Raw genomic sequence first — 19012 nt, 5'->3', positions numbered from 1 at the left:
AGAATCTCTTACTACTTTATGCATTCACTTTGGAAGACTATGTTCTCGGCTGTCTGTAGTGGGAGGGTAGGATCATTTTTGGAGTGTTTCTGATAGCCAGCTGTCCCTCAGCCCTCAAGTAAGCCTGGCTCTGATAAATTCTTCACTCATCTCCCTATAGCCCCAGTGTTGGATTACTTTGTGCAGAGCTATTACATTCACTGACCCCTCCTTCTCTTGCTGCTACAAGTAAAATTGTGCCTGCTCAAAAAAAAGCACATTGCAACATGGCAAGAAATACTTATCCGGTTCTTCAACTGCATTGAATTATTTCATCAGTGCTGCTGTGAGGCTTCTGGGAAGGATAATATTCTCTTCTGCAGATCCCATTGTATTCAGCTGGGTATTAATTTGTTTCTCCTCTGACTGCTGATGTAAACCAGAAGCATTACAGGACGTCAGGAATCTGCTTACCCAGAGTAAGCAGGGTGAGGAAATCATCTTCTGCTGGAGGTGATATTTAGAAAAGGACTGGGTAAGATGTAGCCACTTTGATTACTTTACCAGACTATCATGTTCCCACCACAACCATTTTCCTTGCCTCTGTGTGGATTGAGATGGCATGGCCCTTTAAGGGAGCAAACTGTTGTTGGTGTGACAGAGGGGAAATTGATATTCCCATCTCCAAATCAGATGCTGCAAATGAGACACATTCTCGCTGACTTTATTAGCCTTATTAACTCCAGTCTTACACTTGACTAGTAACTTGTTTTATTATTCTTATATGTACGCCAACTCATCTGATGAAGTGGGTTTTACCCACGAAAGCTTATGCCTTCATAAATCTGTTAGTCTCTAAGGCAGACCTTTTTTGGGTCGGGAACCACTGACCCACAGAAAAATCCATTGGGGGGTGCACATATGTGAGCATCAAAAAAAAAAGAAAAAAAAACCCTGATGAAACCCCCAGCTGTGGAGTAAAACACTCCCCACATTTCCCTTGCACACCAGAGCTGGGGATGGTGGGAGGGGAGGCCAGCAGCCTAGTAGATTTTGTGGGCTTCCAGCTCCGCGGTGGAGCAACAGGGGGGCTGGAGCACCAGTGCAGGCTCCCTAATGCGGGGGGGGGAGAGGGGGCTGAGCTTCAGGGAATGCATCCAGGCAAGCAGGGGGCCACATCTGGCCCACAGGCCTAAGCTTTCCCACCCCTGTTCTAAGGTGCCTCAGAATTCCTCATTGTTTTTGCAGATACATACTTAACACGGCTACGCCTCTGAGATTTTATTTATAGGAGATTGTGAGCACTCCATAGTTTGGCTATGCTGTAGTTCCATTGGTCTTAAATTTGTACTATGTTGATGTTTAGTTGTTTTTATTCAATTAGTGTAATTTGGGACCTGTGTTGTTTACCTCAATAGATTTCTTTTTTTAAAAAACTTGACCCAAAAAAAATTAATTGAGAACTAGCTCCCTCATATAAATTCCTAATACAACTCCAGAGACAACACATCTGAATGGTCATCTTGGTAACAATACATTTATTACCCACAACTAACCCCAGGTCTCTTACTAGGAGCATAACGTTTCCCTGACCAGTGGGTCATTTTTCAGAAGCACCCTCTTTAGCTGTCCATGAAAGAGCAGTATGTTAAGCCATGCTCCAGGACTTTCACTGCATTGTTCAGGTTGTTTTTCCTCAGCAAGCTTTTGTGCATGAATCAACCATGTAGACAGTCCTTGAGTGATGTCGGAAGGAGGTCTCAGTCTACCCATACAAAAACATCCTTTCTGAATACTTGTAGATGACAGTTTCCTAACTCAAAAAGTATTGCATCCAGGGGGAATTTTGTATTAGACTTTGTCTTGATTAATAAAGAGGTCATGATCACATAAGTAAAAATTAGCAGTAGCTTAGGTACAACATTATCATAACTATATTCTGTTTAAACATAATAAATATAAATAAATCCAAAGAAGTAATAAATATTCTCAGTGCTTTAAAAAGACCAGGTTCATAACACTAAAAATAACTATGAGCTAAATCAGGAGAGAGAATTTAACCCAAAAAACATAAATGATAACTGGAGATTGCTTAGGAATATTTTACTGAAAGTCCAAAAAGCCACAAAGCAGCAAAAATGTCCCTCTTAAAAATGGCTTAAAGGGGAATGGAAAGTAGTTATAATAAGGACAACATATAACACATGAGAAGTTGATAGTAATGGCTATAAACCAGAAGTTAGGTCTTGTAGAAAATTGCTAAGGGAAGCAAAAGAACAGAGGGAAAACTGAGCAACAGAGTTAGGACATTATATTATTTTTAAGTATATTAGGAAGAAGAAAAAACCTGACAATGGTACAGATCCATTTCTAGATGAAAAATGTAGCATTGTCAACTGTAAATGCAGAAAAGCAGAATAGCTGCTGCAAATGCTAGATAATTTTAAATAAGCAGATCAAGATAACTTGCTCCAGGAACTTTAAAAGAGATGGCTGAGAAGCCCTCTTTATTATTAATGATGATTTTCAATGACTTTTGGAACACCGTAGATGTTCCAGAGTATTAGAAGAAAATTAATGTGCCAATATTTTAAAAAAGTGGAACAACCTATATAGCAATACACCTGTCAGTGTGGCATTGATCCAAGCAAATTATTGGAATAGTTGATATAGGACTTGATTAATAAATTATTAAAAGAGGGTAACTTTATTGATGCCAGTTAAGATGGGTTTATGGAAAATAGATCCTGTCAAACTGACTTGATAATTTTTCAATATGATTACAAGTTTGGTTGATAAAAGGTGATAGTAGAATACATCAACACTAAGACTTTGTAAGAAAGTTGATGTGGAACTACATGATATTATAATTCAGAAATTAGAATGATACAAAGTCAACATGGCACATAATAAATGGATTAAAAACTAGATAATTCAAAGATTAATATGTAATTATAAATGCAAATTCATACTTAACTAGGTGTGTTCCAGTGCTGTCTCGCAGGAATTGGTTCTTGATGCTGTGCTATTTAACATTTTTATCATTGACCTGGAAGGAAACAAAAAGTCACCACTCAATATTTGCAAATATCATAAAGATTGAGGGTGGTAAATAGTGAAGAGAATGTGTTACTAATATAGAGCTGTCTCAATCACTTGGTAAAAAAAGTGCAAGCAAATACAACATATTTTAATACTGCCAAATGTAAAATTGTACATCTAAGAACAATGAATGTTACCAATACTTACTGGGTGGGGCTTCTATCCTGGGAAGCAGTCATTTTAAAAAGCACTTGGGGTCATGATGGACAGTCAGCTGAACATTAGTTCTCTGCATGATACTGTAGCCAACAAGATTAATCAGATCCATGGATGTATAAACAAGGGGATATGGAGTTGGAGTAAGGTAATCAGTTATCTTTTTATTGGGCACTTGTGCAACCACTGCAATAGTGCCCCCGCTTTTTTTTGTCAACAACTCGAGAAGTATGCTGAAAAATTGGAGAGATTTCAGACAAAAAACATAAGAATGCCTAAATAGGTTGAGAGAACCTGTTATCATAAGTATACATCCAGGTTTTGGATAAATATCCAAAACCTCCTTTTTGGGGGGAGGAGTGAAGTTCAGTAGCTAGAAGAGATGAAAGGAAGCTGGAGCTCTTTTGGTTGCTCTGCTCCTATCTCTATCAGATTTGTGTACCTGGGCAAACCCTTGAATTTCCATCTCCCCAGAATAGCTAACATAGTACAGTATTCAGATGTTAAATAAATACTTGTGAAGTGGTTTGAGAGACCCAGGATGAAAAACACGCTATATAAAATGCGAAGTAGTAATATTTTTTTCTCACTGAATCCTCTGGGGCTTGTCCTGCACTAACATGCCTTTTTATTTGGGGAACTTTTGACATAATAGATTTCAAGAAGCTCCTTGAAGGCTTTATACCTATTCTTGATATGATGCATCTGCTATCAAATGCTGTTGCATCCTCTCCTGTCATCGATTTTTTTTTTCAAGCAATAATTCATTTAGGTTCCTAATAAACATTAAAAGGGCCTTAATCAATGATAAAACAAGAACTGCATCCTCAGAAGATTTAAAATGTAAATTACAAGTTCGAGAAAGGCAGGAAAATTTTAGCCTGGAAGAGGTCGCAAAGGAGACCTTGAACCACACAAAGATTTTACTTTTGGGTCTTGTGGCCACTAAAACCTTCAGTGTTCTAGCCCCTTTGTTTCAACTTCACTGTATGCTTGACATTGGCATAATTTAAACCAATCCAGTGACAACACCCCTTTGAATGTTGTTCAGTGAACAATTTTGGGATAGAGAACAGCATGAAATTTCCTAAATCAAGGTGAAACTTAACACAGAGCTCAGGTATTTGGGCCTGAAATGTCAAAAGTGACCTATAATTCTAATATCAAAGGGTAGCCCTGTGGTACCTTAGGGTACGTCTAGACTACATGCCTCCGTCGACGGAGGCATGTAGATTAGCCAGATCGGAAGAGGGAAATGAAGCCGCGATTAAAATAATCGCGGCTTCATTTAAATTTAAATGGCTGCCCCGCTCTGCCGATCAGCTGTTTGTCGGCAGATCGGGGCAGTCTGGACGCGCCGCACCGACAAAGAAGCCTTTCTTGATCGGCACAGGTAAACCTGGTTTCACGAGGCATACCTGTGCCGATCAAGAAAGGCTTCTTTGTCAGCGCGTCGTGTCCAGACTGCCCCGATCTGCCGACAAACAGCTGATCAGCAGAGCGGGGCAGCTATTTAAATTTAAATGAAGCCGCGATTATTTTAATCGCGGCTTCATTTCCCTCTGCCGATCTGGCTAATCTACATGCCTCCGTCGACGGAGGCATGTTGTCTAGACACACCCTTAGAGACTAACAAATAAATAGGATCATATTAGTTAGTCATGTTATTCTCTAAGATTTCACAGCACTACTCATTGATCTTAGAATTAAAGGTCACTAATTCTAAGAAAAAACAAATTAGAAACAACAAATTTAAAAAGTTCTACGCGCACACAATTTTTGTAATCAACTCAGATCTCTTAGGGCCTGATTCTCAGGGATACTGAAATTTAATAATTCCAGAGGAAATCAGTCAGAACTACAGGTGCCCAGAACCTATGAAATATGGGTGTCTCAAAGTGAGCACCTAAAATTAGAGACCACTTCTGAAAATTTGGGTCTCAATATAGATTTGGGGGTTACAACAGTTTCTTTCTGTCTATGCAATAGATTCTCAATAGCATAAATGTGTGGTTTAAGTATTATTGCTATTGCTATTATTATGTTGCAATCCATAGCATTTAAAATGCCACTAGGTCAGAAGGATAGTGTTTTATAACTGATTTGCACTCATCTTGCACAGGTGAAGAGAATGAGTGAAGAAGCAGACCACACTTTTTAAATCACTTGTACATGTGTGACTGCATCTAACAGTGGTTCATGTGTCATCCAGAGATACCATTAGATGATCAGAAGCAACTGTAGTCGTTATCTCTTGTGATCAAGGATTTCTGAGGCGAGTGGAAACTCGAGAGCTGTCAACCTTCAAATCTATATTCTAGCTTTTATGCTGTTTCTGCTCTGTTAAAAATTAAGCTTAAGGGGATTGCTTAAATCTGGATTCAGATGAAAAACTTGTGTTTCACTATCAACGAAAACAAATAGTTATTTATGAATGAGATTACTTTGATTTTCCAGTACTGTAGCTTCACCTTTGTTAAACAGAATAGCAAAGACTGGATCTCTAATAAATGTATTTGCAAAAGAGTAGGTCAGGAGAATTTACCCAGATCAAGCCAAGTTCAGTTAATATATATTGGGACAGAGTGGAAAGGCTGAATTAGTTAAAAGGAGTTCCCCAAAAAGTTTCTTGACTTATAATATTAAATATGCCATTTTAACTCTTAATACATAAGTATGGACACAATTTTGTCAAGATAAAATTCAGCAAAATTCACAGAACAGTAATAGGAAAAATATACAAAATCAGAGTATGGTCATGGTGTGGGTGAAGCTGAAAAAGTCACAGAGATTCTGTGACCTATATCACCAAATCATAGCCGTATTCAAAAGCACCCATGTGGAGCCCTACTGAAGACAAGGGTGCTCCATGAGGATGCAGGGGGTCTGCCAGAATCCAGGCCAAAGGTGGTTAAAACCACTTTCACAAATTAAATGAACTGCAACCTTAACAATGGAGCCACCAATCATATCTTGCTAATACAAGCTTCAAAAAGATCAGAGTGGTCCTAACTGGGTCTTGTGCTCTTCCACATCTAGTGTAGGGGCTGACAAGACACAGATCATGTGTATGCATTCCTTACTCAGACCATTAACCTGTTACTGGCAATGTAAAGTGTTCCCAGGGGAATTGGGTGTTTTGTATCCTTCTCACCCTTTCCACTCACCCTTGTCTTCTCCTCCAGCTTTAGGTCTTCAGACTGCATACCTTCAAAAGTCTCTCCTTTTCCTCCTCCATTTACCACCTTCTGTTTCCCTAAAAAATGATTCTTTAAAACCCACCCCTTCGAAAATGCCTTCTTTCTCACATTTTGCAATCCCCCTTCCCCTTTCTCCAAAGTTGAACTCCCAACACTCAGTGCTTGCCCTTTGCCTTTTCTTGTTTAGACTGTAGCTCCTCGGGGCAGTGGATGCTCCTTATTGATGTTCCGAAGTACCGTGCAAATGTTAATGATAATTAAGAGCCTACTGAACTACAATTTGTTACTATGTATTTAAAAAAAAACATGTTGTGTCACTTGATTATATTGGAATCTATAGCTTCATTCTTGTCAAAAAGCCCTCCTCTCTTTGTTTACTCAGTTGTAGGTCACTTCTTTGCGGCTCTGTCTGTGATGGTAGCTGGCTTTTCTGAAATACACAGGAAACACTTCCCTCAAGTGGAACAGGCTCTGTCAGGCAAAGTGCTTCCAGTTTCCTCCATGCCTTGTTTTCATCTGGCTCCTCAGTACATTTTACTTGGAGTGGCTGAAGCTTTGGTGACTCCCACCTGTAAGTATGTTTCATCAACTAACAGGGAATTACATTAACTTCACAAGAAGAATTAGAATGACTGTCATCTGATTTCTCACCTCTCGGCTCTCTTCCACAGGTTGCTGAATGGGCCTATTGAAGGAACCCAATTTCTGTTCCTTGCTGTACTAGGAGATTAGGAGGAATTTAGTGTTTGTCAGTCCTGAGCATATCCAGTAATCAACCAAGAGCAGTGTAGTTGATAATTGCACTACGCAAACTCCACCCTTTCCCACTTGTGTGTTGACTTTCTACCCTCTGCAAGTTGTTATTTTATGCGGAAAAAGCATATGATCTGGTTACCCTTGCGTAACTACAAATGTTAGCCTTCAAAAATTATGCAGAGCTCTTTTAAAACCTAGTTACAGTAGTTGACTAAATGACCTTCTTAAATCGTGAATTCCATAGAAAGAATCTATATATTGTGTATATTTCTCTTCTTGTTTTTATTGTTCTAAAACAATTTCAGAAGTCTTCAGATTTTACATAGGGGTAGGAAATATTCCAAGCGTTTGAATTGTCATTCTTATACTCTTAGATTTCTAGGAACTGAGGGTCATGGTCTCACTCAAAAGATAATTTTCCCTGGTTTAATGCATAGCACTAACACATACATAATGCCTCTTCATCCACACATCTCAAGCACTTTATTGAGGCGGGTGTATGTGGTTTCTAGGCTACAGGCTAAGTGTAACAGAAAATTCTGACCTTCACTATTTATCTTAAAAAAAGAAAGGGTTAAGAGGTGACTTGATCATGGTCTATAAGTATCTATATGAGATTTTAGTAGAGGGCTCTTTAATCTAGCAGACAAAGGCATAACAAGGTCCAGTGGCTAGAAGATGAAACTGAATACATTCCAATTGGAAATAAGGCACAAGTTGCTAAAAGTAAGGGTAATTAACCATTGGAGTAACTTTCCTGGAGATGTATGGGTTCTCGGTATTTAAATCAAGAGTGGATGGCTTTCTGTAAGATATGCTCTAACTCAACTAGGAGTTATGGATTTGGTGCAGGAAATGCCTGATAGCATACCTATATGCCTGTGGCATATAGGAAGGCAGATTAGGTGGTCAAAGTCATCCTTCAAATATATGGATTGGTTTTAAGACTGAAATGTTTGAAAATGCATACTAATTTTGGACATTGATGCTATGTCTACACTCGCGGCTTCTTGCACGAGTAATATGCAAATGAGTCTAAGTGGAATATCGCTGAGCCTCATTTGCATACCTAATGAGCCGCCATTTTTTTCAGAAGAGGCTCTTGCACAAGAAGGAGCATCTACACTGCCCCTTCTTGCGCAAGAAAAACCCTCTTGCGCGATGCCATTCTTCCTGAAAAGTAATAGGTGTAACGGCATTGCGCAAGGGGGTTTTTCTTGCTCAAGAAGGGGCAGTGTAGACACACCTTCTTGCGCAAGAGCCTCGTCTGAAAAAAATGGTGGCTCATTAGGTATGCAAATGAGGGTCGGCAATATTCCACACTTCGACTCATTTGCATATTTCTCGTGCAAGAAGCCGCGAGTGTAGACATAGCCTGAGAGGTTTGGGTATTCAGTCTGAGGGGATAGCTTTCAGGTGCTCAGACCCTACAACTCTCACTGATGTCAGTATTCCCATTATACAATGGAGAGGTTATTTTATTATCTTGTCCAAAGGCAGTCTTAAACAATTATCCATTACTTACCTTTTAACCCAGGATTTTGTGAGCTCCACTGTCTAAGGCTGGCCCTTCTCATTCTATTATTTCATTGAAATTATTACATTAAAGGAACATGAAGTTTGCGAAGTCAGATTCTCAAAGGGTATGAAATGCTGGAATTAAGGTTGCTGGTTCATCTTGCTTATTGAATAAAGCAGGGGTCCTGTGAAAAAAAAATGCTGCAATATTGCAATTAGTATAACAGGGTTTATGCACAGTGGGCCAAATTCAGATTGCTGAGGCTCTTGAAAGTTTGATTTTGCACCCATCACATTTATTTATAGCTGTTCATTTACAGTGTCACTTCCTAGGCTTTTTTTAAAAAAAGCAATCTGAATAAACAAATGCCCTCACATGGACCAATGCCCTCACATGGACCAAATTCTTCACACCCAACATATGCACACTCACACCCTTACATGGGTCATCAACTGGGTTGAGAATCTTTAGATCCACTTCATTGACATATGTTGTTGTTGTTGTTCGTCCATAGTATTCAAAGAGGACCTTGACATCTAACGGGTTATGGACTGTCCACGGTGTGTCCACAAATGGCTGATAAGGCCGATACGGGCACGGAATGTTCTGCCACATGTCGGGCAGACATGTGTGGGCACCACTGTTGCAGCTTTTGCAACTCTGGCTTTACGGAGTGCTCACTTCTCTTGTGCTATGGTTGTCCTTCTGGCTTCAGATGTTTGACAGCCTTGGTAGATCAGCGTGTGCCATGTTGATCGGTCTTGTGCCAGGATCTCCCAGGAGGTGGTGTCAATATCCAGGGACTTGAGAGAGGCTTTAAGCATATCTTTGTATCGCTTCTTTTGTCCCCCGTGCAATCGCTTCCCTTGAAACAGCTCACTATAGAAGAGCTGTTTAGGGATGCGATGATCTGGCATCCTTGCAACATGGCCTGCCCAGCGTGTCTGAGCTTTCATCAGCAGGGTGTAAACTGACGGCAGACCTGCTCTAGAAAGGACTTCTGCATCTGGCACCTTATCCTGCCACCGGATCCTCAGAAGTCTGCGGAGGCAAATCGTGTAGAAGTGGTTCAGTTGCCTAGCGTGCCTCCTGTATACAGTCCAAGTCTCACTGGCATACATCAGGGTAGTTAACACTACTGCTCGATAGACTTTAAGCTTTGTAGCAAGGCTTATTCCACGGCGGTCCCACACTTTGGTCAGCAGTCTGCCGAATGCAGAGCTTGCCTTGGCGACTCTGCATTTGACCTCGATGTCAATTGTCACTGAGCGGGAGAGGGTGCTGCCAAGATATGTAAATTGGTCCACTGCTTGCAGCTTTTGTCCCTTCACTGTGATGGTGGGCACTTGATGTTGAGCTTTCGGAGCTGGCTGGTGCATCACTTCGGTTTTCTTTGTGCTGATGAGAAGGCTGAAGTTGTCGTATGCTGCTGCGAATTTGTCCATGCTGGCTTGCATTTCCTGCTCTGATCCAGCATTCAGGGCGCAGTCATCAGCAAAAAGGAGATCTCGTAGCACAGTCTCCTTTATCTTGGTGACAGCCTGGAGTCTTTGCAGGTTAAACAGTTTCCCATCAGTCCTGTATCTCAGTCTGATTCCCAAGGAACTGTTCTGAAAGGCGTCTGACAGCATGGCTGAAAACATTATGCTGAACAGGGTCGGTGCCAGCACACACCCTTGCTTGACGCCGTTTGTGACGGGAAAGGCCTCTGAAGCTTCTCCATCATCCAGAACACGAGCCGTCATGCTGTCATGGAACTGACGTACCATCAAGATGAATCTGTCAGGGCACCCAAACTTAGACATGATGCGCCACAGACCTTCGCGACTGACAGTGTCAAAAGCCTTGGTGAGATCCACGAAGATGGTGTACAGTTCACGATTCTGCTCTTGACACTTCTCTTGGAGCTGTCGGACTGCGAAGATCATATCCACCGTGCCACGCTCTTTGCGGAAACCGCACTGTGTCTCGGGTAATAAACCCTGTTCCAGGTGGTCAATCAGACGATTCAGCAACACTCGTGCAAGGATCTTACCTGCGATGGAAAGCAGTGATATTCCTCTATGATTATCGCAAACTTGTCGATTTCCTTTCCTCTTGTAGAGGTGTACGATGGACACGTCTTTCAATTCCTGAGGAATAGATCCTTGATTCCAGAAGGACTGGAACAGCTGAGTGAGTTTGTCGACAAGCACTGCACCACCACCCTTATAGACTTCCGCTGGGATCGCATCAGATCCTGGGGCCTTGCCACTGGACAGCTGGCTGATGGCCTGTAAGGTTTCAGTCTCTGATGGTGAGACATCCAGGCTGTAGTTGATATCCGCCTGGGGCATTCTATCAATCACCTCGTTATTGATGGAAGATGGGCAGTTCAGTACGGATTGGAAGTGCTCAGCCCAACGCTGTAAAATCAGAGCCTTCTCAGTAATGAGAGTTGCACCATCTGAGTCCAGTAGAGGGGAACTCCCTGAGGGCTGAGGTCCATACAAGGATCTAAGGGCTTAGTAGAACCGTTTGGCATCGTTTCTGTGACGGACCCAGTAGGGTCCACACTTGAACCGGCGGGGGGAACCACCCCCGCGAGGGGAAAAGCGGCGGCAGCGGCCGCCGAGCGTGCCCAGGCGGCGGCCCCGCAACCCCGGAAAGAGCCGGGAGCGGGAGACGAGGCCGAGCGCGAGCGGCCAGGAAGCGCCCGCCCCTGCCGCCCCGACTGACACCCCAGGCGGGCACCCGGGAACGCCCAGGGACACCCGGGAGGGGGGGCCGCGCCGGGGTGGGCGGGGCCAACCCCTCCGACGTCATCCCCCGGCGACGATAACAGCCGGGGACGTCCCGGCGAGAAGGGGGGAAGATTCCAACAACGGGCGCCCTGGCGTCCAGGAGCACCAAGCCCCCAGCCCTTGGGGCGACCCGGCGAGACGGACTCGGCAGCTGGCGGCTCGCCCTGGGACGCACCCGACGACTCCGGTGTGGTGAGTCACCCGGGGCTTGTTCCGCCTGTGGGACAGGTCAGCAGGGAGTGGAAGGAGCCCGAGGCGGGGCCCCTGTGGCGCCCGTGGGCGGACGAGTTGAGGGCCACAGCCCCGTCTGCCGTGGGGAGCGACGACCAGTCGTGAACCCCCACTTAGGGCCTCGGGCTGGGACCCGGAGGTGAGGGAGGGCCCGGGTCCCCCACTCCCCTTTTCCTCCCACGCCACTACCTGCCCCTACTCTGCCAGGTCGAGGGGCAGGGGAAAGAGACGGAGGGGTCGCAGAGCCCCCCCCAGTCCCTCGGGGCTGAGGGGTGATCGCCCCCGCAGCTAGAACCTACTGGACGGACCCCGGGTGGGGCGACCAACGAACCTAGTTCAGGCGGGAGGGGTACGCTGGGCCCCGCTCCCCCCCCCCAGACTTGGGCCGAGAGCGGCCCGGGAGAAGGGGCGAGGAGCTCGCACCCCGGGAACCCCGTCACAGTTTCTATCAGAAAACTTCTGGATTTCATCTGCTTTGGCACTCAACCAGGAGTCCTGCATCTTGCGAAGCTTGCTCTGTACGATCCTGCGAATGTTATTGAAGGCATTTTTCTTAGCTGTTGACGATGGGTCATTCTGATGAGCACGGTGAAGGCGATGCTTTTCAGCAAGTATGGCCTTGATCTCTTCATCGTTTTCATCAAACCAGTCCTGCTGTTTCCTGTGTGAGGGTCCAAGAACCTTTAGTGCAGAAGAGTGCACAATATCCCGGAAGTGTTCCCAGTCCTTCTCAGCATTTTCCTCTAATTGCAGCTCTAAAAGTTGGTTGCCAAGATCTTCTGCTAGTAAAGCTGCTGTGTTGGGGTTCCTCAGTCTACTGACATTGATCTTTTTCATCACAGCTTTGTTTCCCTGCGGACGTCTCTTTGGCTTGATGTGAAAGCTTAATTTGGAGATAAGTCTGTGGTCAGTCCAACAGTCAGCACTCGGCATGGCCTTGGTCACCCTTACATCCTGTCTGTCTTTCCTCCACACAATGACATAATCAATGAGATGCCAGTGCTTAGAGCGTGGGTGCATCCAGGACGTCTTTTTGAGAGTGGGCAGGCAGAAGATGGTATTGGTGATGATCAAATCATGAGCCGCACATGTCTTCAGTAATAGTAGGCCATTGCTGTTACATTTACCGATTCCATTTTTTCCAATGACGCCATCCCAGGCAATGTGATCAGATCCTACTCTCGCGTTGAAATCGCCAAGTAGAATCAGCCTGTCAGTGCGCTTCACGGATGAGAGTAGGGCATCGAGATCTTCATAAAACTTGTCCTTTACTTCATCCGGATTCGTCATTGTGGGCGCGTAAGCGCTGATCAGTGTGGCTTGCTTTCCTCTCGGTAGTGGAAGATGCAGTGTCATGAGTCAGTCATTCACGCCCTTAGGAAGACTGGCAAGTTTGCGGACAAGATGATTCTTAACTGCAAAGCCAACTCCAGATTCACGACGTTCGTCACTGCTGCGTCCATGCCAGAAGAATGTGTAACCACCTCCTGTTTCCATGAGCTGACCTTCATTTGCTAGACGAGTTTCACACAGTGCCGCAATATCGATGTTAAATCTTGTGAGCTCTCTGGCGACCAGGGCTGTTCTTCTTTCTGGTCGATCTGCTGAAGGGTTGTCTTGAAGCGTGCGTACGTTCCATGTGCCAATAGTGAGTGGTGTCACCTTGCATTTTGTTTGAAATTTTATTGTTCGACCGCATGAGATGGGATCCCCTCCAGCCGCGGTAAGCTGGCCAGGGTTCTATGAAGCAAACAATGTTTAGGGCACCTTTTCTAGCCCCTTCCTCTTACTACGGAGGTGAGCAGTGCAATCCTAAAGACGGCTGCTCAGTCACTCAGGTAGATGCCGAATCCAGCTGTTGCTTCAGCCAGCAAGAAGACGACCATTAGACCTGAGCCGCCTGTGTGCAGGTCCGCGGCTACAGCTCCCAGTGTATCCACACCTGCTGCTTCGTCGCTCGCCCGTCGCCACAGGACTTTAAGGTTTACGGGAATTAGGGGATGTCGAGATGTCAAAACTTGCGCGTGAATTGGATTAAAGTGAGGGAGAGGTGCGCATAGTCAGCCTCACTCTCTCTTCCCAGATTCCATCTTGCTCCAATGGCAGGACTAATGTCAAGATGGTTGGAGATGGGCTGGGCGCAGTGGTTGACCAGGGCATCTTTCATGTCTTGCCGTGCTCTTAGCGTACCACATCGCTTGCAGAAACCACCTTCATGACCGTTGGTCCTATTCTAGTAGGTCTCATCCGCTCGATCCGCCGGAGTCTGTCTTCACATGCTCGGGATAGACAAGTCCCTATCTCACCGAAGGTCCATGACTCTCAACCTGGTTTAGCCAGCCTGTCGAAGCTGTTGCCCGGGGTGTGGCCGCTGCACATGCTACAGCTACTACGAGCCACAGGTGAGAGTTGAGTGACAAGTGGGGACCAAAGGCGGACGAGCTGCCCTAAAAGGACATGACATGCCCGTACATCAGAGGTGCTACCCCTCCCTGAACACCCCATACATCCCTCACTGACATATACCGATTAAGCCAGTGGCTCCTCCTGGAGGGATTCTGTGCCTAAAACTTCCATGCACTGTGTTGTAAAATTCTGCACATTTTATTTGTCAGAATAACACTCGTTTCCATTATTTTGGCAATTTATTTCAAAATACCTGTTAGCAAATATGTCTGCTATAATACAGATATACAAAAAAAATCCCCCAGGGACAGAGAGCTAAAGAAACCCCTACAACAACTCAGTTCCTGCTTCTCTGCCCCCTCCATCCCTCAGTCAGCTATGGGGCCCCTCTTGTGTAGATACTCACCCCCCCCCCCTTCCCCCAGACACTCACTCCCCCTACCCTTCTAGAATCAGTGATCTAGAGGGAGAAATAGCCTGATGCTGGGTCCTGAGCCTGTACAGAATTTCTGAGAAACCTCCAGTTTCCTTCCACTTCCACTCACACCCTGCCCCTCCCAATCCCCGCCTTGTCTGGGATGTGCCAGCAGGGCTCTGCTGGCTCCAGCAGCCCCCTAGTGGCAGCCAACGTCTTGCAGCCCATTTCAGGGGAGGGGAAGAAATTCTTCACACACAACATTAATTTCTGCAAAATTCTACATAGTGCAGTGACACAGAATTCCTCCAGGACTAAATGGAATAATGTCAGTGTTAGTCTGGGGGGGGGGGGGGTAGCCATGTTAGTCTGTAACTAAACAAAATTTAGTTACAGAGCTTAAAATAAAAAGCAGAAAAAGAGGGGAAGGGGGAGAAAACCCTGTCAGTTAAAGTATCCAGGCTAAATGAGGCTAATGGAGTAGGTTGTAAGTGTCTCATACTTAGCTTTTGATGCCATTTAGGTGTTGAATATAACAGTCCATCCAGTTCAGTCTTTGTTCAACCCTGAGAGAGTGTCAAATTGGCATACGAAGGCCAGTTTACCAGATTCTCTATCTAGTTTAATTTTCTGCTTTTGATTTTAAGCTCTGTGCCTCTTACTCCATATTTGTCATCTGAAGAAGTGGGCTGTGCCAACAAAAACTCATGATACTATCTATCTATATTTTTGATTAGTTTCTAAGGTGCTACGAGACCATTGTTGTTTTTTAAGGTGTGGGATTTTTTTTCTAGTGTTATGTTGTTATCCATATCTTCCATCAGCTTTCTACAGATTTTTCTACTTCTCCAGATAGTTCTAAACTAAGCATGCATAAAGTGCAACCCATGGAGACCTGCCCTTTTGTTACTCCCACTTCAGAGAGCAGACAAAACTGGTGAATTCAGGCACTACCTGTTCTATGAAGGATACAAACATATATTTTGGTTGCATTACACTTAAGATTCAGTTAAAAGTTTTAAATCCATCCCTTTGCCACCTTGCACATTGCCCTCTTCTACAACTAAACAGAGGAACTTTGCTCATATGTGACCCTGCTGTAGACTGCTAGTTGAAGCAGCTGCCCTTCTGTTACCAAATCAATTTAAATCCTGAATCTGTTCAGGTGTGCCAACATTTCTGCAATAAATCCATGGTGGTTTATGGCCTTATTCCTCAATAACTTTTAATGCTGTTTCTTTTAAAAAATCTGCAATGTTGAAAGATAGAACTCCTATAACAAGTTATTCTAGGAGTATTCAGTATATTGAAGGGGTCTGTTGTGTGGTTTCAAACCCACAAAGTACACCTGTTTGTTCTTGTTGTAGTACTTATGGGTATGTCTACACTACCCCGCTAGTTCGAACTAGGGGGGTAATGTAGGCATACCGCACTTGCAAATGAAGCCCGGGATTTGAATTTCCCGGGCTTCATTTGCATAAGCAGGGAGCCGCCATTTTTAAAACCCCGCTGGTTCGAACCCCGTGCAGCGCGGCTACACGGGGCACGAACTAGGTAGTTCGAACTAGGCTTCCTAGTTCGAACTACCGTTACTCCTCATGAGGAAGCCTAGTTCGAACTACCTAGTTCGTGCCCCGTGTAGCCGCACTGCACGGGGTTCGAACCAGCGGGGTTTTAAAAATGGCGGCTCCCCGCTTATGCAAATGAAGCCCGGGAAATTCAAATCCCGGGCTTCATTTGCAAGTGCGGTATGCCTACATTACCCTCCTAGTTCGAACTAGCGGGGTAGTGTAGACATACCCTATGATACTTTCATCTTTTAAAATGTACTAAATTTAAAGCAGGATTCAAATACATTGATTGCTAGTTCTGGCTAAAGAAACACACAAGCTGGGAACGAAAAGGTCAAGAATATAAAAAAGCTAAATCCACTCAAATAATTCACACAAGCTATGTTAATAGTCCAGAAGAGATGTGTATATACTGTATGTTTTGTCAAACAAATAGTTACCATATCTGCAGTGTCTGATAATGCGTTGCAAAAAAGTATCTGCACATATAGTCCAACTGTCCCAAAGCACTTTGGGAATGCTAAGTTTCATAACAAACAGCCCCTTAGTTAAGGAGATCCCTTCACCCACCACTGAAATGCAATAGTCTCTCTAGGGTAGAATGCAGCAGCTGTTGAATAGCTCACAGCAAGACTGTGGGAGAAGTAAGGAATAAAGTGTGTAACTGAAACTTCAGGAGTCATTTACGTAAGCAGAATGCAATTACCAGAGCTGAATTTGTCCAGGACATGAGCTTTGTGCCCCTACTCTTGCAAAAATGCTCAATGATTTCAAGTGGTCTGGATTTTGGTTTTACAATTTTTTAAGCATTGTCTTCCCTGCTAAAAAAAAAAGTGTTGTTTTTATGTTGGGGGTAAGTAACGTGTGTGAGTTATCCTGAATGAATGAACACACACGTTCTCTCACTCGCTTTGAAGATGAGGATCTTCAGTTTTACCAAGAGGTAAACTCCCAAGGGTCAACCCCTGCTGAGTGGGTATATGGACGTTTATCTCATGATTCAACTAAACAATCCTATAGCCCTTCCATTAGTTTAGCCCACATTTAAAAAAACCATTCTTTTGGCAATGAAGACAAGGCCACAGACTGTACTGTCATATACACAGAATGCCATATGGTCACCTTTCTCTTCCCCACAAATTCTGGCTTTCCTCCTGAACGAGGTAAACACGCCACTAGCTGAATCAGGTTCAAAGCCTGAATTCTTAATAGGCTTTCCAAATCCCTCATTTGGACTGGCAAATCAAGGATGGGGACAGTGACTGTTTTGTGTCAGTTATAGTCAGTAATGAGTCAAGAATCCAAATGTGGAATTAGGCTCTCCAAATGACAGTCTTCACAATGCAAATGCTTAACATGAAGGTTGCTGCAATATCAGCTAAGGAGGGGGAAAGAGAAGGGACATGGAAGACTGGAATTGCTGGGAGTAGATGCAACATGCACTCCAAAAATGAGATTACGAAGACTAGAGACTTTGGCAACAGCTGAAGTGTGATAACAAAGAGCTGTGCAGAAAACTGGACAGGAAATATCTGAGTGTCATAGCAGTAATTCTAGTGAAGCAGAAATCCATAATTAATAATTGGCAAACAGTCTTGCTGGGTCACTTTTCATGATGAAAGAAGCAGTTCTGCTCATTGTCAACTGATTATTCTTAAAAATTGAAATCTAGGAGGAGGCTTGGCTTGCTCACACTTATTCAGTTTGGCTTGCTCACACTGAGATTCCTTCTGTACCTCCTCCCTAATAATCTAATTTAATAACTTATTTGTAATTAAGCTAAAGGTGATCAACTGGTTTGCTTCACTCTTTTTGAAGTAATTGCTGGCTCTGTACTAAAGATGCAACTACCTAAAGATCACTGGGAAGGGGAGACTACATGGCAAATTATGAGTTATCGTGCAAATTTACTGCTAGTTGAAGAAGGTGAATCAGTGACAGCCACAGGAACAGTGGTCTATTTGTTCTGCAGAAGAGGTACATCGCTGAGAGGTCACCCAAGCCTGCTCCACGAGAGAGGAGGCTCTTCCTTAGAAACACAAGATTGTTTCAATACTAGATTTGAGGGGTCTCACCAAAGCTTCTTACAAAGATTCCCCATCTAGAGCTGCTCTGAACTAGTCTCTCTCTCCTAGGAGGTTAGGTTTTTGCCCTCCAGGACTACATTTACACAGATGACCTAAAGATTAAAGGCTCTAGTCCACATTCTAGCTTTGAGCTCTAAAACCACATCATTTGCTTTACTAGAGTTACATAACAATATTGCACTACTTAACATGGAAACAAATTTGTCCTTTCTATTGATTGCTTTGATTTGGTCTTTTATTTTCTACAGATTCTCATGATCACTTGAGCAAAGCCATTACAAAGGAACAGGGTAATGATTAAATCCCACTATAACGTGTCTGAAATGCTTGAGTATCATTGAAGCAATAGGCCGTACACTAAACCTTTGGGGGGGGGGGGGGGGAAGGTAGGAAAATCCCTCACTGATGCATCTCCACCCATCTGTGTGGGGCGTATGAACATCCCAAGCCACTAGCATCATTAACACATCATCAAGTTCTGCTCAAAACTGATCTAAACGACACTATTTAAAAGGACTAGTCACCATGGCAGCCTTGTCTCCACTAACACTCCCCGTTATTTACTTGTGTAACTTGTAACTGTCTTCTGCTTTCTTGCAAAGGTTCCTTATTAACATTCAGGCTTGTGCCAGGCAGAATCCGAGGGCTTGCCATGCACTTTTTGACCTTCTTCAATGGAGCTGGTTGTTTTATGGGAGCCTTTATTGTTCAAACAACATACATCGGCTCTCGAGGTAAGAGTGTGCTCATGCTGCATGTGTGTGAGATGAGTTTTCTAATCCTATTGACTATTGATTTGGAGAAGCA

At 44.0% G+C, this 19012-nt stretch overlaps 1 protein-coding gene across 3 annotated transcripts in view; it reads left to right on the top strand.

Moving 5' to 3' along the window:
• SLC15A5 (solute carrier family 15 member 5) overlaps window positions 1–19012 on the top strand; it is a 59013-nt gene that overhangs the window by 25784 nt on the left and 14217 nt on the right. For all 3 annotated transcript variants that reach the window (XM_075919730.1, XM_075919731.1, XM_006130325.4), the window contains 2 exons: window positions 6820–7008; window positions 18808–18939. In XM_075919730.1, the coding sequence (XP_075775845.1) occupies window positions 6820–7008; window positions 18808–18939 (321 nt within the window). The remainder of the gene's footprint in view (window positions 1–6819; window positions 7009–18807; window positions 18940–19012) is intronic.

Source organism: Pelodiscus sinensis, chromosome 1 (genome assembly GCF_049634645.1).
Source record: "Pelodiscus sinensis isolate JC-2024 chromosome 1, ASM4963464v1, whole genome shotgun sequence".
Classification (NCBI taxonomy): domain Eukaryota; kingdom Metazoa; phylum Chordata; order Testudines; family Trionychidae; genus Pelodiscus; species Pelodiscus sinensis.
This window is presented reverse-complemented; position numbering and strand designations above follow the sequence as displayed.